This window comes from Populus euphratica, unplaced genomic scaffold, assembly GCF_000495115.2.
Source record: "Populus euphratica unplaced genomic scaffold, PopEup_1.0 scaffold3.1, whole genome shotgun sequence".
NCBI classification, from domain to species: Eukaryota; Viridiplantae; Streptophyta; class Magnoliopsida; order Malpighiales; family Salicaceae; genus Populus; species Populus euphratica.
Window position 1 is genome coordinate 4,622,778 of NW_011499847.1, and position 21,362 is coordinate 4,644,139.

The 21,362-nt window shown below is 36.0% G+C and overlaps 2 protein-coding genes, 1 non-coding gene and 1 pseudogene across 4 annotated transcripts; 2 read left to right on the forward strand and 2 right to left on the reverse strand.

Annotated features, from left to right (window-relative positions):
• The first annotated feature begins 2,507 nt into the window (after window positions 1–2,507).
• Window positions 2,508–4,298, forward strand: LOC105109033 (basic helix-loop-helix (bHLH) DNA-binding superfamily protein). 2 transcript variants are annotated; one of them, XM_011003615.1, is made up of 5 exons: window positions 2,508–3,194; window positions 3,332–3,595; window positions 3,686–3,751; window positions 3,848–3,913; window positions 4,007–4,298. In XM_011003615.1, exons 1-5 carry the CDS (start codon window positions 2,598–2,600, stop codon window positions 4,097–4,099), a joined length of 1,086 nt encoding a protein of 361 aa, XP_011001917.1. In that variant the 5' UTR covers window positions 2,508–2,597; the 3' UTR covers window positions 4,100–4,298. The 2 variants fall into 2 exon arrangements, with proteins under 2 accessions (XP_011001917.1, XP_011001925.1); XM_011003623.1 differs by lacking the exon at window positions 4,007–4,298 and having other exon boundaries at window positions 3,848–3,974.
• A 1,032-nt stretch (window positions 4,299–5,330) lies between these two features.
• LOC105109045 (vacuolar-sorting receptor 3) lies at window positions 5,331–12,048 on the reverse strand. The gene is made up of 12 exons (XM_011003635.1): window positions 11,416–12,048; window positions 9,844–10,536; window positions 9,639–9,727; window positions 9,427–9,496; window positions 9,257–9,340; window positions 8,919–8,995; window positions 8,752–8,833; window positions 7,911–7,993; window positions 7,764–7,830; window positions 6,740–6,868; window positions 6,538–6,647; window positions 5,331–5,810 (listed from the first exon to the last, which is right to left on the reverse strand). The coding sequence occupies exons 1-12, from the start codon at window positions 11,723–11,725 to the stop codon at window positions 5,712–5,714; spliced, it is 1,893 nt and encodes a 630-aa protein (XP_011001937.1). The 5' UTR covers window positions 11,726–12,048; the 3' UTR covers window positions 5,331–5,711.
• A 1,505-nt stretch (window positions 12,049–13,553) lies between these two features.
• Window positions 13,554–17,079, forward strand: LOC105111347 (probable beta-D-xylosidase 5; annotated as a pseudogene).
• A 385-nt stretch (window positions 17,080–17,464) lies between these two features.
• Window positions 17,465–17,538, reverse strand: TRNAN-GUU (transfer RNA asparagine (anticodon GUU)). Its single transcript has one exon. It is a non-coding gene; the product is annotated as a tRNA-Asn (tRNA).
• Window positions 17,539–21,362: the final 3,824 nt, after the last annotated feature.

Consider the following 21,362-nt stretch of genomic DNA (forward strand, 5'->3'; position numbering starts at 1 on the left):
TGATAGTACTGACTATTAATGGGAGCTGTCGTTTTCCCCATCAATAAGCAGCATGTGGTTTTATTACACCCTGATTTGATTGTTAATTTGCACGTAAGGCCGGTTTTTTCTACAATGATTTGGCGTATCGATCAAGAGATTATTTTTTTTCATGCATGCCTGCTAGCTTTCCGACCGGTACTGTAAAATTGTGAGAATATTGTTGTAAGATATTGTCAGATCACGAAGAACTTTTTTTCGTGAAAGCATTCATCTAAAGTACCCATAATTTATATAAAATTCAATTGAAAAATAATAATAATTAATATTAGCATACAAAAGCTAAACAATACACGCACATCTTGATTTAAAAAAATTAAAAAAAGAGAGAGAAAAAAAGAAAACAATGTCATGGTTGGAAAAAATCCATCAGGAGACTTTCAATGCAAGTGGAGTCTCTGGAAGCTCCCAGTAGCAACCACAAAGTTATTCTCTTGGATTTATATTGTTTTAATTCTCGACTTGCAATTACGCTCGATGAACTTAATTTCATTCAAGTCTTAAAACCAATGAACTGGTTTCGACAAACAAGAAATAATTACTGAATTCGTTTAGCATTGAAAACCCTAGCTACTTGATTTCAATCCTCTCAGACGTCTGTCCGTCGAAATCATCTCTATACTTGGGAGTGAAGTCTTTCTGTTACTCGTTTTAACAAGAATGTTTGTAATTGCAATGTTGAAGTGTCTCTTCATGGGGTTCTTTTAATGCAAAGGGTCATGCACCATATGCCAGCCACCAAGAAATGCTGAACTCTATCTCATTCTGAAGGGGTCGTGCAGGCCAGCTAAGAATCAAGAAACCAAGATTTTAAACGTTTACACCCCTCATTCTATATTAGAAACAGCAATTTTAAATGTAATATTCTCATTCTGCTGTGTAGAACAACATCGGTTTTACAAGAGTTTCTCCAATATTTTTGCAAAGCAAAGATTTTATTCCTGTACAACTAATACTTCAGCAAAACAAGGTAACATCACCCCTACATGAGATCGTGCAATGGCCGGCGCCATATTTTAAAAATGTGGAGTAAGTAATATGAAAATACTCATCAAAATTTCCTCTGAGCTTTCTTTTGAGAATGCTTGATTTACGCGTTCCATAAAGCATAAGGATCGCCGGATTCTGAGGTAGCTCTAGGACTTTGGGATATGGCATTACGGACCTTGGTTTTTCTTCATTACTCACACGGTGATCATTAGTTCAAAGTGAAACGTATTCACTACAATATAATATAGTAACGTTTTATGTGGTCTTTGTAGAAGTATGGAAATTTTTTGGGTTTTGTTCCCAATCTTTCTTAATGTTATTTTCTTATCTCGCAGCTCATGGGGTGTGGACTCATTTTTTTTTTTTCTTACACAACATGGCTCTGCAATCTGCGGAATGTGCTCACAATTAAAAGTAATTTTCTACTTTGGAAATTACAAACGGGATGCGAGCATTAATGTCTTTGACTTGGAAACCATGCACGCAAAACCACACAGGTTAAGAATCAGTTCACTGCTTTGAATGCCGGAATTCGTTACTCTATACTGACCTAGGTAGAAGACTTGTGCGAATTCAAAGCAGACCAAAAAATACAGAAGGTTAAAATTAATTAATCCCAGTACCATGTTACAATCAGAAGGATAAACAACATCATGTATATATATTGCCTTAAGTACATAGTATATCGACGTCCTATGTTGATATCGCATGATGTAAAGTTAGAACATTTAAACAAGCCCCATAGAAATGAAATGATCAAGGAAATCTTGTTTGCATTTGTTGACAGACTGATGTCATGTTTAAGAGTTGATTAGGATTAGGTTCTTAATAGAGAGAAACAGATTCTATGTTCAAGGAGCACCTGGTAGCTAGAATGGAGGAGACAGAGAATCCATTAAACCGATATATTGTCTGGTTCCAATTAGTTTTGATCAGAATGTTAAGTCTCATCCCTTCACGACATTTAGCCGTCCTTTATCCCTGTCCTTTTCATCCTCTTTAACAAAATTCTTTTTTTTTATTATCATATTCAACAAGCACCTCCCACGTCTATCTATTGCCAGGTGTGATTCTCTTTATTCATCCCCTACCAAATCTCACTTTTTCTCAACCTGCATCCTAAAATAATTATACAGTTATCCTAAACAGAAACACAGTAAAGTCCCTTAAACAACTTTTTAAGGCTTACAATCATTCTCTTCATGTGTCCTTTAAGTTTAAGATTAGGGTGTTAATGAAGGGTTGCTGAATATTTTAGTTCCATCATTGCTTGATTTAGGTCCTACAGATGAGTTGTACTGGGGCCCCATTACGGACTGGTCCCAATTGGTTACAGAGAATTGAGACCCTTTCATATACTAATAATTTATAATAATGAATTCAGGCATGTTTACACAAGTGAAGTCAATGTATGTCTCAACATTCTTCATTGATGCTGGGTATAAATATGCCATCTTAATCTTGTTTCCTTTCAAGCACCGTGCTAATCTAGCTTCTAACAGTTCAGTCAAAAACACAAAAGACCCTTTCTCTATTAGGCTACCCAAAAAAAAAACCAAGAAAAAGAGATGGAGTCTATTGGATCTATGGCAGAGGGAGAGTGGAGTTCTCTTGGTGGAATGTACACTAGTGAGGAGGCTGATTTCATGGCACAGTTGCTTGGTAACTGTCCTCCTAATCAGGTTGATTCAAGTTCAAACTTCGGAGTTCCATCTAGTTTCTGGCCTAACCACGAACCAACAACGGACATGGAAGGGGCTAATGAATGTTCATTTTATTCTTTGGATTTTGCTAATATTAACTTGCACCATTTTTCACAAGGGAGTAGTAGTTATAGTGGTGGTAGTGGCATTCTTTTTCCCAACACAAGCCAAGATAGCTACTACATGAGTGATTCTCATCCAATTTTGGCTATCAATAATAGCTCAATGTCAATGGATTTTTGCATGGGAGACTCATATCTCGTTGAAGGCGATGACTGCTCAAACCAAGAAATGAGTAATAGCAATGAGGAGCCTGGTGGAAACCAGACTGTAGCTGCTCTTCCTGAAAACGATTTTCGGGCCAAGAGAGAACCAGAGATGCCAGCTTCTGAACTACCCCTGGAAGACAAAAACAGCAACCCACCTCAGATTTCTAAGAAAAGATCACGAAATTCAGGAGATGTAAGTACAATAACCAGCATTTACCTTCTTAGAATCTGCTACATTTGCACTGGATGGAGTTCTATTTTCTGCTGTAGAGCATATAGAAAAGGTTTTGGTTTTCGAGGCACTGTCTTATTTTGATTGTAATGATTTAGGCTCAAAAGAACAAGAGGAATGCAAGTTCAAAGAAGAGCCAGAAGGTTGCCTCGACTAGCAACAATGATGAAGGAAGTGATGCTGGCCTTAATGGGCCTGCCTCAAGCGGTTGCTGCTCAGAGGATGAATCCAATGCCTCTCATGAGCTCAATAGAGGAGCGAGTTCAAGTTTGAGCTCGAAAGGGACTGCAACTCTCAACTCAAGTGGCAAAACAAGAGCCAGCAGGGGGGCAGCCACTGATCCCCAGAGCCTCTATGCAAGGGTGACTACCCCTTTCAATGCTTTTGCACAGCATTTCAATTACTAGATTTGAAGAAACAGTGGTTGATAAATCTTCCTTTGTGTCTTGCAGAAAAGAAGAGAAAGAATAAATGAGAGGCTGAGAATTCTACAAAACCTTGTCCCCAACGGAACAAAGGTATGAAGTACATCTCACGGCATCATATCTGTATATTATCAATCAATAAATTTTGTGATCTGCAAAATTCTCAAGATTGGTTTACTGATATGGCAGGTTGACATTAGCACAATGCTTGAAGAAGCTGTCCAGTATGTGAAGTTTTTGCAACTCCAAATTAAGGTCAGAACAAATTAACATCCTTCTTTATAAGAAAAATTATTATCTAATGGTGCTTGTTTTAAATTTGTCATTTTCTTGTTTTAAATCCTGCAGCTGCTAAGCTCTGAGGACATGTGGATGTACGCGCCTATCGCTTACAACGGGATGGACATCGGTCTTGATCATCTGAAGGTTACCGCACCATGACGATAGAAGAAGTTAAGAGGAGGGTGGTGCTTTTGATTATATCTGTTAATAGATGAGATTAAAATAAAGTCATTGCCACTTTGTAATGGTTTTATTCTGAGTATAGAAAAGGTCCTCTTATAAAATTAATTCACGAGGTGTGATCGTCGTGAAAAATTCTTTCATGTAGACATCTTGACATGATGGACATTATTCGAGCAGATTCTATACTTGAATATAAAAGTTCGTTCATAAGAATATACACGAACTTGGTTATCCAACAGTCATTAATTTTTAGCTGGTCGCTTAGCTTTTTAGTAATATCTAAACAAACAAAAGAATTTGCTGATCTGTGTTTGCTTATTTGTCAGTACGTATATTCAACTGATGTTTTGATCTTCCTTGGAGATGAAAAATAAGGAATTTGCATAGAATAAAGGAACGTGCATTCTTTTTTATACAACCATAATGAATTTCCTTAGAAAATCTGCAGGAAAGAATATTTTCGATGGCTAACTGTTAAGCTCTCGGCTCAATAGAAGAGGCTCAAGGTGAACAGCCAGAAATTAGGAGCCATCTCTCTCTTCAGGACAAGGCAGCACTTCAACAATATAAAAGAAGTGAAATGGATAAAATCCCAATATGAATGCTCCTGGTCATGATCAACTTTTATTTTCCCCTTTCTCCCTTCTCTCTTCTCGCTAGAAATTATTCCCACCTAGCTTTTGTTTGATTTAACGTAGCAGCTAAAGAAAGCAGCTTGCCAGATGATCCTTCTGTCAAATTCACGGGTTCGTTGACAGATTATTTTAGGTTTTTAGAAAAACATGAGTAGCTTGATTATGAGATTTGTCTACATAAACTGCAGGTGAATTTTGATCAGTTACCCACAACGAAGTCCAGAGGCTAACTGCTAACACTTTCTGGTCAAAAATTAAGAAGCTTGTGGCCAGACCAGGCAGAGCCCGTTGGGGCTTCCAACGAACGGACAAGGGGAAGGCCTACACATCATTGAACATTGATCATCCACATCATAAATAAATAACAAGCCACCGGATAATGTCCATGGTTTCTTCTCATGTAAATAACACACTTTCGAAGTTGCAACGTGCCATTTGCGTGACTGAAAGTAACAAGGGAAGGAGAAAAGATAACGAGCAGATATAAATCAAGAAGTGGCAATAGCGGCTTTACCTTTACCCGCATTGGAACAAGGCAACAGTATTTCCAACATAAATTTGATCGTCCGTGCAAATGAAAGCGTCAAACCTACTTAAATTTAAATAAATATAACGGCAAAAAGGGTCAGCCTGTCTAAAAGGGATGGACCAGTTACAGGGTAATCATAAATTATGTAAAAATAAAGGGACGGGAACGGAAATTCTTGGACATTACAGCCAAATCCCTTGCTATCTGCCCCAGATCCAATCCTTACTTCAAGTGTAAGATTTTACAGTCCTAACAAACGAAGTACAATTTTAATCTGCACTTTTTATTGTCCATGTACATTACAGGTGTAAAATCCAAGCTGAAAATCGTTGAAAGGATAAAGGGCAATCGTAGAACAACTTCAACACTGCTGTTACTAGCAACCTTCAAATGAGGCATGCATTGTGCCAGAGGACAGTTTTCTTCAAGTCCGCTCGTCATGGACATGATTTGGAACTTCTGCTTGACTGTCCAGAGGCATGTACTGTGCCATTATAGCTCTTATCTCTGAATCCATGTATGACTGCCAAAGCAAAAGAAGAAGAAAAAAAAGATAAGAGTAAGCAAATCAAACTCAACGCAAGTACAGTGATGAGATATCCATGGAACTTCTAAGATACATGTCAAGAGCAATCCAGACTCATATATGTCTATTCTAATTGATCTGGCTGCTTGACGTTTTCTAACCAAAACCCAGAAGCTTCAGTCTGCCCATAGATTCGATTTGATTGGCTTTGAGTATTCAGGCATAGCTAACCCATATGCAGCTATCTATCCCATAGTAATGACAATTTAAACTAAATTCGCCACAAGTGGTAAACATAATTACCATAACGTGCTTTCCATCATTTCCAAAATTTCCAGCTATGCCAACACTGAAGGAAGTTCTAAAGAAATGAGGTATAAACTGCTTCACAAGAGATCCTAAAAACAGTTGTAGATGGCCCGACTAAAGCAGTGTATTTGAAAGAAACTTTGCAGATCATCCTATTCTTCTTCATTTTTGCATAAATAGCTGGTCTAGCCTTCCTGGGGCTTAAAACAACCACCACTAGGTTGCAAGCCCACAATACCGCCATTGCTTCAGATAGTGGATCTAAAAAGCTGAATAGAGATTTTTACTATAGAGAGACCACCACTATTCTTAATGTTTGTGTAATAGACAGATGTCTGAAGTGAGCAAAAAGCAAGGTAAAACTTAACCAAAGGTATGGTTTTAAAAAGGAAAAAATAATGGGCACCATGCTTACCCTCAATCTATATTTGTAGATAAGATATCCTCCGCCACCAGCCATCGCCAGGCCTAACAAAATGACCCAAACTGCAGCCCATGCTGATCTCACTTCAGTGCCGCTCTTACCTGATATTGATCATTGGGGGAGGTGGGGGGGCATCAAAACAAGGACCACATTATCGCATAAAAAAACAAAGAAGGTACAATTTCTAACTCACTTATGCAGGTATCATGGTCTCTGATATAAAGAAGATCCCCACTACAAGAGCATTCATAGCTTCCCCAAGTATTTTTACAACTACATGCAGGGCACTGACAGGCTTTTCTCTCTTTGCACTCATCAACATCTGTACAGTCAAACATTAGTAGAAGAAACAAAATATTAAGCAGCAGCATTGGCAAACATACAGATTTCTCTGGCAGGATTTCAGTTTCAGCTGTAGTCAAGGAGAAAACTCAAAACAATTTTGACTTGGCAAGAGGTGGATACTCAAAATATTGTTACAAGCAAATCAGTATAACTGAAGTATCCTGATGGCCTAAGCACAGATAAATTTTAGAAATTAAAACATTTGATTTATCCAATAAAGGTTATTTATAAGCATGAACCCACCGCTTGGGGTAGCATAGATGTACTTAATGCAAGGGATTTAGACAACTGCAGCTTAGATTTGACCTGCGTGGAATTGTGCCTGAAAAATCATGCATGAATCAACAATAACCAACCCACAAGGGCAAGTACTAGGTGCACCTGGATAACCAATAACCAAGTAGTACCACGAGGGAAAAGAGAAAAGGCCTAACATTGGAAGTGTACAGAATGAAGTGACAATCTCTAACTTCAAAGCAGCATGAAAAGAGCCAACAAGGATCAATCAAGTGCCTGTTGAAGCAAGGTGGAAGAGCTGAGTTTGTCATGTAGCATTCGTGGAGACAAGGGGGCAGCTGGAGCTAGTTCTGAATGCTTAAAGTATGACCTTTTGTTGGTAGGCAGGGGTGGGGATGAGACAGTGACTCGGTCTTTTTGTAAATGGCTGTATGTCCTCAAAACCTAACAATTATGCTCTATTTCTCAACCAAATATGACCTGTTGTTCTGTTTGTGATTTACACCTCAGGCACCATAACATTCTCAGTAGACTCAATTCACATGCATGGCCATTAAATTTCCTTTCAAAATGAATCAAGTTCTCCATCCTGATAAAAGCAGGATATCAAGGAAGGCAAGGGAGGAACATCTTACCTACACAACTTTTCACACCATCACCTTTAAATCCTGGAGGACACTGGCACTTACCACCATCAACATCCTGTCCACAGTAAAAATTAGAAAGTGGAATGAATAAATTTACTGGAGAATAACAATTTGAGAAACATGGTGATCACTAACCAGACAAGCAGAGAAGGCGTGTCCATCCCGAGATTCGTGCCAACAGCCTCCATTGTTTATCTTGCACCTCCCAGACCCACTCACTGCAAAACAATATAGTCACTTTAAAGCATAGCACATTTTAAGATGGTACAAAAGTATAACAAAAAGATTAAATTAGGAAATAAGATAAGTTGCCTCTTATCGTGTGCGCAAACACATCTAATACTAACATCTGGGAGTCAAACGTCAAGTATGAATCCTCAAAAGGTACAGTTGATATTGAAGCATGATCAACAGAGTAAGATCCACCAAACCTTGGGTCAGAACACACCAGCTGTAAAGCTACATAGCTTAGGCAGTAAATCTATTGCTGTTAAGCCCAGAACCTAGGATCAAATCCTACTTGAGTTATTTGCAAGGGATGGCTAGAACAGCTATTGGAAACCATGCTCCCCCGCCCACTCCACTGCAGCCCAAAACGATTAAAATGAAAGAAAGCAACTCACACATTTGATTCCAGTTGACTAGGTTTGGAACATTCCCGCCCAGTCAACCCACCTTCCACCTACAAACCCTCATACAACACATGTCTCTCGAGTATAGGTCAGATTCATGTGCCATTCATGGAACTAAATTTTCTTTATGGCACAGTCTTGCAATTATACTGAATATGAATATAATCAGTACTGTAGGTTTTTTTCCCCCCTAATAAAAGCCCACAATTGTCCATAAAATAATTTCTTTCAGACATTTATTTATAATCATCAGCAGGACATCCAGGATTTGCTGAAATGAATGGACAGCTATATTATTACATTTTTCATAAGTTTATGCTGATTTAAATAAAGGACAAACTCACCTTCACAGTGGCTGTAACCATCTCCTTTGAACTGCACACCATCGACAAGAGGGCACTCACATACTCTCCCACGAAATGTGTCCTGCATTGATAAAAGCAATTGTCTAAAGGACCTAAAGAGAACAAAAGCCAGAGAGCAGCATCTCGCAGCAAGTTTTAATTCATACCCTGCAGGCTGTGATGTTGGCTGTTTTATCTTGCCAGCAACCCCCATTATTGTCCAAGCACTCATTGGTCTCCACATCTGCATCAACAACATTCCCCGATCATGAACTATTTATGAGCACACAAGTCACCCAAGGCAGCCAGTACTAGATGTTAGTCTCAGTAAGTCGGTATTCGACCAGCGATCTAAAATGTAACATGGTTTGAGGCCTACGATGCTTTCAGTGGCCGGTCACAATACCAAGCACTCAAATCCACTTAGTCAGGGTCGTCCATCATTTCATCAGATGATGGCCTCAGAACAAAGGGCAATCATGATAAATAGCATAAGTAAACTTACCACCACTCAAACAAACTGCTGGCTCTGTTGTTTCCTCAAAACCAGAGCATATGGCCTTTAGAACAGCACCTTTCTCCAACTTTCCTGTAAGCACATGTTTTTTAAAAAGAAAAGTAAATAAATACCCTAATGTAACTTTTCATCCAATATACAAGCTGGCAATAGCAGACCTCGATATTGACGATTGTTGACAACAAGGGTGGGCAATATGGTTACATCACCCCTCGATCCTTTTCCAACCTACATGAAAGTCTTTGTCAAGCAGCTATACATGGTTGAACTGATATCAGAGATTACTATGATTGCAGACAAGCACAAGCATCCAAACTTGCAGATTTAAAGTGTTGTGTTAAACTGAAGAATAAGAATAACAGACAATTACCTGGGCATTTTGCTCTTCTTTCAGAACAGGATTGTCAGAGTCAGCATTTGGGTCTCCCATACACTTATCAATTTTCTTAGCATCGAGCCCTGGAGCAATGACATGTGAACAGCATGGAACATTCAACGCATTCAAAACTCTTGTTTTTCCCATTTTCTAGTTTGATTGATAGTATACTTAAAATAAGAAGTTATGAAATATTTACCAAGAGATTTGATGACAGCATCAGCACATTCTTTGTTGTACCTTTTCTCTTTCATAGGACATCTGATTTGAAAATCAGTTACATAATTCCACCACACCCAAGGTTTTTTGGTCTCATTTGCAACTTTAAAAACACATAGTTGTCTTAAATTTTCAAGAACAACATCTTTCCCATCATAACCTGAGCTGAAGTCTTGTTCAGGATCAGGAGCACAATATGTTCCATGATTTATGCACTGTGACTTGCACTGCCTGCTCAAGGTGAATGCTTGAGGACAGTACCAGGTAATATAGTGGGGTGTAAACTGAGTGTAACCACCTTTCTCAAGGATCTGTGCTGCGCCCCTAAAATCCTTCACGAATTCCATCAACATATCACACTTAACCCCACATTCATCATTGCTGGTGGTCCATAGCTCATACTCCACACGATCATCCGGGTGTGGAACAGCTTCTCTCCAATCAAGATTCACATTGACCATATCCCCGTTGCTAAGTGATTTCTTTAATGTTTCACCAAAACTTTTCTCAATAAGAGCAGATGGTATTGTTATGTTCTCAATGTATTTTGCAGATGAAACATCCTCTTCAGGTGTGTCCATGGTTATTAATGCTTCCTCCATGTCATCCGCAACAAGCACTGCAGAAGCCCCAACCTTCTGGGCATTCCAGACCTTCAAAGCAAAGAAGCAATCTGAAAAGCAATCAAATGAACCAATTATAGATTTAGCATGAGAACTATGTTGGTAATCTCAAAGGAAAGTAGTTCAACAGGAGGAAGTCCCAAATCCAACAAAACCCACATCTCAATGAATGCTGATTAATTAACAGCATATTCATCATAAATAGCGTTAATACCATGGGATAATTAATCTGCAACATCTTCAGACTTCTGTAGCTTGGCCCCCCACCCCCCCAAGAAGTAAATAATCACAACATTCAAAACAATACAATAATTCCCAACACAATGGTACCAGGAGCCAATTGGTATGCTGTGCAAAATGCCTAAAAGGAGCTAAAATAAAATAAAGTAAAATAAAATCAATCCGGTGCCATCTATCATCCAAACAAACCAACCAGATAAGAATTTTCTTACAACGGCAGTATAGTTACCTCACACACTGATTAAAAAGAGCTAAAATTTCAGCAAGTTGATCTGAAACAAACGGAAACCTCCTTGAATCTCTCTATACTTAATAAAGGTAGCTAAAATAAGCAAATGATCCCAATCAAACATGGGACGCCTTCTCAACAACCTAAAGAAGAAAACCCTCAAATAAACCAGAAACCAAAGGAGGGTAGCTCCCCAATCAACCACAAACGACCCAAAACATCAGAACAGTAGTCAAATTAAGCAATAAATAAATAAGAAAGAAAAAGACATAAGTTGATAAAAATAACAAAAGGGCACCTCGCAATCAACCCACACCAAACAAAAACACCACAAATCTTACAAAAACCAATCAAATTAACCTAAAAAACAAAAAGGTGTCTCTCCAATCAAGCAAACCTAGACCAGCCACACACGAAGGAAAAAAAGAAAATTGTCCAAAAATATCAAAAGGGTACATACCTCCACGATCCACCAAAACAAAAGTGGGTAAAGCACCAGGCTTCGACTGAAACGAAATCCCAAATCCATCAAACTCTTTGCAACCCTTTTTATTATCTTTTGGATACACAACAGCACCTGCCATACTACCTCCATATTGTGGTATCCCGAAATTCCCAATTGCACTATCATAAGTACCCTTTATTTTATCTGGTGATGTAATCCTCAAACTGTTTTTTTCAACAACAAATCTAGCTATAGAGCTTGGTACTATCAAAGAAGTTAACAAAAACCCTAAAAAGAGACTCAAAGATAGTCTCTTTAGCACCATTTTTTATTAAAAGGTGGGGAATTTTTTTTGTGGGTTTTGCTTGTTTTGATCTATAAATGGAGCTGAAAGAAAGAAGTTTGGGTCTTTGAATGCATACAAAAAAATAATTAAAGTGGGTTTTATTTATTTATTCTTTTGGGTTTTGTAAGAAATGAAAAGGAAATCTAAAAAAGTTTGGGTTGGTTTAATTGTTGGGTTTCTCGTCGACAAAAAGAAAGGAAGAACCATAGAAGTAGTTACTGCGGGTGCGTGCGAGTGGGATTTGTTTTGTTTCTTCGTTTTTGCTGCGTATGTGTTTCGTTTATTAGTATTTGCCGATAACATCAACATCTATGATTTATGATGCCAAATGTGATAAAATCAAGTTTCATTCTTTTTCTAATAAAATAAAGATATATTCAAACTATTTTATAGGTAGATTAATATTAAGTTTTTTTCTCTTGAAGATCTTAAAATGCATCCTTTAATATTAAATTAATTAGAATAATTTCCTTTTCGTTTGTTATAAGTCATCATTTTTTATTAAAAAAAAAAAAACTCCTTAACTTCCTGCCTATCCCTTAGAATTAACAACCGAGTGTCTTGGTATTTGAGTTAAACAATCAAGATTACAAGATCCAAGTCTCACAGCTAGTATATTCTTACCACCTTAGTCAACAATTCACATGGGCAACTAGCGCCCAATTAGGTTAAAATCCATTTAGAAATGGAATTAATTACGATCCTGGTCACATAAAAAGTAAGAAGGATGTTTTTATATTTATGGATGCGAAAAAAAATTGTTGGGTAAATAAATTTCCTCTTTTGAACATGCAAAAATGATAGAGGTTACTCTTTAATGTTCCTTTGGATTTTTCAAGAGCTCGTCTTAAATGTTTTGAGACGGTTATTTGGAAATAATTCGCACCAATTTAATTTTATATGTTTTTAGAAGTTTATCTCCAAAAACAAAAAAAAACAAAAAAAATTGTTGGATAAATAAATTTCTTGCCTAGTCCTTTGGGTCGGTTCCCATTTTAGTACTAACCAAATGCTTTGGGAGAACTATACATGGTTCTCTCTTGTAAGAACTTGCAATGTCAAAATAAAGTTTTTATTTTTTTATTTTAATAATAGAAGTTTTTTATTTGCGTGTATTTGATTAATTTTATGAGATTTTAAAATTAAAAACTAAATAAGTTTTTAGTAATTTTTTCAATAATTTTAAAATTTATAATTTTTAAATTGATAATTTTTAAAAAATAAATCTAAAATTTAATCAATTAAATTACATCACTTAAAATTAAAAATAAGTAATATTTTATTTCTACTGGTTATGTGACCTTTTTTTTTAAAAAAAAATGTTGTTAATTAATTGTCCAGCAACAGGAAGAAGGTGGCGTTAAGAAATCCGGGGTTCCAGTCGTTATAGACCACTCAATACGCGGGTCAATATCACTAGTTGGCCAGGTCGGATTCCCTGCTGACCAGTCACGAGTTCGGATGACAAAGCACGGCCAATCTTAGAAGGACATGTCATTCCGTGTGACATTCATGATTCTGGACGGTTGTTTTATCCCCAAGTCCTGGGGCAACCCAGCAATTTACAGTATTGGGCTCTTGTGGTGTGGGTAATTACACCATTTCCAATCCCTCCTCACGGATTGATGGGGGCTCTCACCATGGCGAATATCTGAGCTCGCAAATTTTACTTTTGAACCATGGGGGCTATTATGATTTTTTTGAGAAAACAAAGAAGTCAACTGCCCCACCTCTCTTGCAGGTTCGGGGATATTAAGGAGCATTGCAACGAGAAAATTTGTTCAGTTAATCACTTTTCCTTCGAAGTATGGCACTGTTGATCACGAGTGATGTCTCTTTGCTGTCGATGAAAAAAAAAAAAAACAAGAAGTCTCTTTGTTATATATCAGGAGCATGTTTGGCCATGCATGTACGTAGTTCAAGCTGTAGCCATGAATTGAACAGAAAAATGTTCGTGCTGATCCAATTTCCCGGCAGCATACCACCAGGATTTTGTTTTCAAATGCATCCTCTGAAAGGAGGAATTGTTAGGTGAGCCAGACCCGCAACAGGTTCTATGATTGGCTTGAATTAGTTCAGTTGGACCTTCTTGTTTTTTTTTTTAGATTAACGTGGGTGTTCGGACCAGTTTGCGCATACCACGACTAATCTCATGGGTCCTGAAGTTAACGACCATGTAAGCCTCCAGTAGCCATCATATGAGCAACCAAGAATTCGAACCTGAGACCACAGAAGGAGTAAACCTCTTAGTCCCAAGCCTTTACCACTTGGACACCATCTAAATAGTTTTGTGACCCAAGGTGGGATCGAGGCCAAGAGACACCAGGAGAGGATCCTGTGGTGATGTTAAAATATGCTGTCAATTATGTTAGGGGCTTGCAAGAAGTTGGCCTGGGAAGGGAATTCCACTGGCAATAGGCTTAAGGTACGTATCAAGTTTTTTCAAGCATTATACTGCTTATGATATGGACATATGGAAAGGTGCAGATCGATTTCACTTTGGTATGCATGAATTTCAGATACGAATTGCCATTTTCACTGCATCAATGTGTGTTAATAAGGCCTGCAGATATCACTCTTGATGAGTCCTTTCTACTATGGTACAATTGTCCGATGACAATTTTGGACATTGAGAACAAGGTTATCCATGTTGGTTTTGATTTTGAAGGTGACAAAGAAGGATCTAGTGGGCACTTTTCAACCACTATTTAGAAGCTGTGTAGACGAGGGTCATGTGATTAGTGTGATGTGTTCATATAACAGGGTTAATGGCATTCCTCCTCGTGCTGATCCAAACCTGCTCAAAGGGGTTATCAGAGGACAACGTAATCTTGACGATTTTGCTCTACTTCTTTCCCGCGCCTATATGAATACTGCAACATGTAACATGACCATAGAAACCTTTTCTTCTGATTTATATGAATTTCATGTTTAAACTTTTGTTCCTAGCTACTTATTTGTGCGGTTTTGGGCAGGAATGTTGTCTCAGAACGTGATTCCATTGGGGTTTGTTACGCGACGGAGCCAAAACAAAAAAAAAAAAAGTGGAACAAATTATAAATACTTAATATTATATATTATATAGATATTTGTTATATATAAAAAGATCAATTTGAAATATATATATTATCTCATGTTAAGCAAAATTAATTTAAAAATATTTTTAAAATAAAAAAACTTACATTATAATTATTTTTTCAAGTTTTTATATTTTAAAATTGCTTAATAATAACTTTATTATTAATTTCATTAAAAATATTCTTTCTTGATATATACAATAAAACTTTCATTCATCTATTTCTAAATCTTCTAAAGACTAGTGAAATTATTAGCAATAATTTTTTGTTAATTTGTTATTTTACACAAGTAGGTTAAATATAAATATTAATATATATTTTTAGTTTTTTTTATTGTATCTCAAATTTTTTTAGTTTTTCAGTACTTTATTTTTAATCATTGGTACATTGATCACCATCATTTTTCATATAAAATTCATAACAAAATATATATTAATTCATCAAAATTCATTTTAATTCATATTCATATGCATATAATATTATACATATACATATTAATTTAACAAATCTATAAAATAATATGGATTGAAAAATCGGCAGCGCAGATTATTAAGGAATAAAATTAAAATTAAACAATGAAATAAATAAAAAGAAATAAAGAAGATTCACTTAAAACATTAAGCATAAAGCATAAAAAGTTGCTTAACTAATTAATAGTTTATAACTTAAAAAAATACGTAGAAAAAAGAGAGGTAGTAACAATAATTCAAAAAAGAAAAAAGAAAAGCTTGTTAAATTATTATATTAAAATGTTAATATAAAAAATATTTTTTAAAAAAAGAAAAGAATTAAGGGGACCCCCTTAATTCCCTCCGCCACTGGTTTATTATGACAGAATCCGATATGCGGCCACGCCCGAGGATGCAGTAACCCTGGACTTAAGAGCAGGTATACAGTGCACTTGCACAAATCGTTGATGACCCTGACGATTGAAGATTCCAACTCTTCTAAGTTATTGATACTATAAGATGATCATGTAATGCAGGTTTAAACATGAATTGTGGACGTTTTTTGCCAAGGTATACAGAGAATGCAGTCAAGTTAAACAAAATTGAAGAATCCATTGCAGACCAAGCCTTAATCTACAGTAATATAGTCCTCATGAGACTTAGTTTCTTTGACGGGGATCCACAATTTCACCCATTTGGAAATCTTGGACCATCAGATGTGTGCAGTGAAGAACATCAAAAGCTTGCACTTGATGCTGCAAAGCAAGGGATAGTCTTGCTAGACAATAATGGAGCTCTTCCTGTGTCTAAAAACGCCACAAAAAACTTGGCTGTTATAGGACCAAATGGCAATGCTACTGTGGCATCTATGCCGGCGTGCCTTGTAAATACCTTACCCCTTTACAAGGACTGCATAAGTATATCTCATCTGTTCCATGTGAAGCCGGGTGTCCTTCATAAATTGCACCGGTGAATCGCTTATTGGCGCAGCAACTAAGGCTGTTACTACATCAGATGTGGTGGTATTGGTGGTGGGGCTTGATCAATCTATTAAGCAAGAGGACTTGGATAGGGAGAACTTAATGTTGCCAGGATAAAAACAGAACCTTGCAAGAGAAGTATTTAATGCAACAAACGGAAATGTGATCCTTGTTATAATGTCCGCTAGTCCTATCGATTTCTCTTTTGCCAAGAAAGAGAGCAAGATTGGAGGGATTTTGTGCGTAGGCTATCCTGATCAAGCTGGAGAAGATGCTGTCGCTCAGGTAATATTTGGAGACCATGATGATCCTGGTAATCTTTCCATCTCAATTCCAACACCAAATGATGTTCTGCGTCTCATGTTTGAGCATTTTATTACCAATTTATATTTGTTTCGAGGCAAAACAAAGTTTACAAGCCCACCTTCATACTGACAATCTCTTTGCTTATCGGCTGGAAGGTCCTCTTTTACATGTTATCCAAAAGAGTACTCTGATCAAGTGAACATGAGAGCTAATTCAAGGGATGACTTCCCTGGAAAAACCTACAGGTTCTGCACAGTAAAATCATTATAAGAGTTTGGTCATGTACTAAGCTACTCAACTTTCTCAGAGTTTGTTATTTCGCTCCTTCTGCCTTACCAGTCCCATTGAAATTCTTCTCTCAGACCAAGCAGCATTCTCTAGTTTATTCCTCCAAACAAGAACCTTAACCTAATGGCCAAGCCATTGATGTTTATAGTGTAAATTGCACCAGTCTGCAACTTGGTCTAGTCATTGGTGTGAGAAAATATGGGATCAGCGGAGGTAAAAAGTCCACAAAATAAGCAAATGGTTGCATTTGACAGGGTGCAGGTGAAAAAAGGCAACACAAACAATATAACTTTGGATGGAGATTCATGCAAGGGACTTGGTCTTGTGGATGGTGAGGGGCAGAGGAAGTGGATAACAAGAAAACAAACATCTATGATTAGATCTCCTAATGAGCATCAAGCGAAGTACCCCCTCATCGATAGGCACTTCGGCTGTCTCAAAAGCGGAAGTGTGGGAGGATTCGCATCTCTGTAATAGAAACAGAACTGAAAATTTCCTCATCCTAGATTAAGTTGAGCTGACCTGAGGACACCTCTTGACCTTAAACTAGCTAGTATTTATGATATCTGTACATTAAAATAGTTTAAAGAAACAAATAATAATAGAAAAGGTACAAAACGCTAGAGGAAGGGCTTGAACCTTCGACCTTGTGGTTAACAGCCACACGCTCTAACCAACTGAGCTACTCCAGCTTATTCGATCGAGTCCCCCTCAAATATAATATTGACAGTAGGTAAACCCTGTACGAAGATTTTCTTCTTTTACCAGAAACCATAGCAAAGAATACACACCACTAGGCAATTCCACCGTCTGCCAATGGTAATGCATTAAAAATTTCAACAAAATAACCCTAACATATAACAAAGTGAAACATATTAAAATTAAAAACTTCAGAAAACATGTCAATTTCATTAACGACTGCCCGAAGCAGCATCCTTCGGAACTGCAGTCACTGATACAAAAGGATGTCAGGAAAGTCTAGCTGCCTTAACAAGTTACCGATCAGTTGGCAGGTCTGTTACCATGTACTTAAACACCCCCACGAGCATGCAAAAAAAACAAAACGTGGCTTCAAAATCGTTGACTAAAACCTTGATTTCCTATACAATAACATCTACTACTACTTACTATGGTAAGCAAATCCTTGGTTTTCACTGCTGTTTCTGCTGTAAGAATTGCCATCTACTACAACTCAAACTAGATAGTTGCAGAGGCAGAGCAATTTTCCATCTTAACGAAGACTCCAAGTGCATAGAAAGAAACTGTTTTAGACATACAAATGAAAGTAGGCTGATTTTTGCAAAATGCTTTTGACATGATCATGACACATCCAACACATTCAATGGTTTAAATACGCTACAACTTATCAAAAAAGGGTGACACCCTGTCACCGTTTATTAAATGGAACAAAAAATTAATCCAGTTAATTACATAAACAGTGAACTCTAATCTAGTTGGTAAAAGAAGAAGAAAAAATTGAGCAAAAATAGATTAATGTAAGCTTCACGAATTTGTTGTCACTCTGAGCACTTGTAACATCTTCTTCAAGCCAATTGAATCCCGTCATCATCGTCCAGGAAATGACTGACCTTGTCCTCCTGCAAGTTACCAAAGGCTGAATGTTATTTTCAAACAAATGAACTATTATTTTGATACAGAATGGGGTGGCTTTTAACAATAAAGGAGAGTTGGCCTCCGGATCAAACTTGGTACTCTGTTTTCTTCAAACAAAAATATTAACATAAATAAAAACAAACCCGGTACTATCAACTGTGGTTCGAAAAATTGATGGCTGGAGAGTTTATGATCAGTAGTTAGTTCAAAATGTTTTCAGTTTTGACTTAAAAGGTGTTGATGAATTAAATGGCCTTAAGGCAAAAAGATCTTTCCATTTCAATGGTAAAATGAAATTACCTCTGATATTAAGCGCTGCTTGTTCCGTAGCTGAGTCCTTTTTTTGGAGATGAAAGAATTTGGAGACATGGCTGTTTTATAAATATATCTAACAGTGGCCAACAAAGTAGAAAAATGTCAGAAGGAATCAAAACTTGCTGCCACTAGCACAAGCACGCAGAAACAATTCGAATTTTAGCTCATAAACTAACCTCTTCCGTGATTGGTATGTAGAGTTCAACATTTGAGGAATTAAAAGTTCATGGTCTCACAGAGAAAATGTAATGGAGATATTCTTTTTCCTGTTTAAACAGCAAGCACGTTAATGCATTTCAAACAAAAAGGAACGAGTAATGAGGCAACAATGAAAATAGTTGACATCAAGAAACAAACCATGATGCGTTTCTGCACTAGATCTTCTCCTAGAAGATTTCTTCAAAAAATTCACCTGCAGAATAAAAAAAGGGAAGTAAATAAATAAATTGTGGCCTAAAACACTTGGAAATAGGTGCAGAAGCTAGAGGAAATAAACGGAGAGTTAAATGAACTACAAGGAAGAATAGGTTACCAATGCACAAGTCCATCTTCACCGATAGTAACAGCTTCTGGGGCAGTACCATTCTGGTGTAAGGAAATGAACTTATATTACTAAGCTGGCTAGAGTGAAATATGTGCATAGGCACAGTTAAAAAAATCAAGCAGTACCTCGAAATAGTTAAGCACATCTAAATTTGCAGTAGTGCCTTGTCTAGCAGTCTTCATCCCTTGCCTTCAGTTTCTCTTTCCCGTCTAGCAGAGTCTTCATCCCTTGCCTTCAGTTTCTCTTTCCTTTCTCCTTCGGTTCTTAAAGCCACGTGTTTTTATAGTTTTAGCCGGAGCCCCTTTATTTTTTTAATTTCTTGTATAGGCCCAGTCTTGCTAGCCTACATGCGCTTCGGTCCTTATTCGCTCATCTCAGTGACCTTGGGCAACCTGGCCCATGTTCTTTAGTAATCTCTTTAAAATTAATTCCTGCCCTAGATTTTTTATACAAGCTATATTATAATTTTTAATGAACGTAATTAAAAATGTTGTTTGTCAGAAAATAAAAATATATTATAAATAATGTAAATCAACACACACATATATAATTAGATAAAAATAAGTTTGTTATGTATAAAGCGAGAATTTATGATAATAAGAATATTTTATAATTAATTATTTATCTATATAACATGGATATTTTTAAGATATTTATAATAAAAAAAATTAAGATAGATTAACATAACATATTTTTTAAAAAATATTCATTTTAAATAGGTGAGCATTTAGATATATTTTTTTTGTTATTTGTGTATTAGCATAATATTTCAAAGTAATATAATATAATTTTATCATTTTTTTTATTTAGATATTTATTTTTTGAAATAACAACCTTTTCAATTTTGACTTCCACATGCTTTTATAATACTTAATTGTTGACCGTGGGTTTCCTTTTAATTATATTCTTTTATGAAATGGATATTTAATTGGACGTTTGAATTTTTATTTTATTTTTTACTGAAATGAAATGCATTCATTGAATATGTTCAAATTTAAATATAGAAATACACAAGTGACATTAAATATTAAAACATACATATCGAATGATTTATTTTTTTTCATTTAAACTTTAATTTCAGTTGAAAAAAATTAATACAGTTTTGTATTCAACCCTCGGCGATCCGCGAGCTCATCGACTAGTTATTTCTGTTATATACAGTAGAATTATTGGATTATTCAAGGTAATCATGACATTTTACCCTTACGATTTAGAAGGAAAGCATGAGTAGCAGGAGTTTTTTATTTGACGTGACATTGTTTTTATCATGTTTAGAGGGCATTTGTATAATTTTTTTATTAATTAAGATTTTTATATATTGGTTTTAATATTTGACAGGTAATCATGTGTAATAATTTTATAGTATTGTGAGTTGTTTATTATTCATAAAATCTCTTGTTAAAAGATATTTTTTGATAATAAACTATAAAAAATTAAAGAAATTAATAAATTAATAATATTTGTAAGAATATTTTTTAAATCTATTAGTTTATCATGTGAAATTTCACATCTATCAATTTTTTTGTTAAACTAAAAAAATATTTTTTATAAAATATTTTACACAAGATAATTGCATAATACGGATACAATATGGTTTAATATGCATACTACATCAATTTATGAATATTCAGTTATATTATGACATGTCATTGATACTTTATTAATAGATTTATTTTTATTTTTATTTTATTAAATTTTAAAGATGTAAATGATAAAAAAAAAATCTTTAAAAATACAGGAAAACTACAAATTAGTTTGAATTACAACCTCGAATAAGAACGTTAAATTCACTTGTCATTTTATATAACCATCTATATTATGTTACCATTGTTGGATATTACATATTAAGATTGTGTAAATTATTCTTTTCAACGATAAAATAATCTAAACTATACTAATCGAAGTCAGGAGACTCAAGACAATGATTGTATTCACGTCAAAGGCCGGCCCATCCAGTCGGCAGGGTACCTTCACCTCCAAGTATCTCGAGTTCAAGGGCACCCCTTAAAGACCAGGGGAAAATAAATGATTGTAACAATATTA

Coding starts and splice junctions, on each gene's coding strand:
- LOC105109045 (XM_011003635.1), bottom strand. CDS start 11,725: ATGGTGCTAAAGAGACTATCTTTGAGTCTCTTTTTAGGGTTTTTGTTA. Junction 9,728..9,843: donor TGCTGTCATCAAATCTCTTG/GTAAATATTTCA, acceptor TCATTGCTCCAG/GGCTCGATGCTAAGAAAATT. Junction 9,497..9,638: donor AAGAAGAGCAAAATGCCCAG/GTAATTGTCTGT, acceptor ACTTTCATGTAG/GTTGGAAAAGGATCGAGGGG.
- LOC105109033 (XM_011003615.1), top strand. CDS start 2,598: ATGGAGTCTATTGGATCTATGGCAGAGGGAGAGTGGAGTTCTCTTGGT. Junction 3,195..3,331: donor GATCACGAAATTCAGGAGAT/GTAAGTACAATA, acceptor GTAATGATTTAG/GCTCAAAAGAACAAGAGGAA. Junction 3,596..3,685: donor CCCAGAGCCTCTATGCAAGG/GTGACTACCCCT, acceptor TGTGTCTTGCAG/AAAAGAAGAGAAAGAATAAA.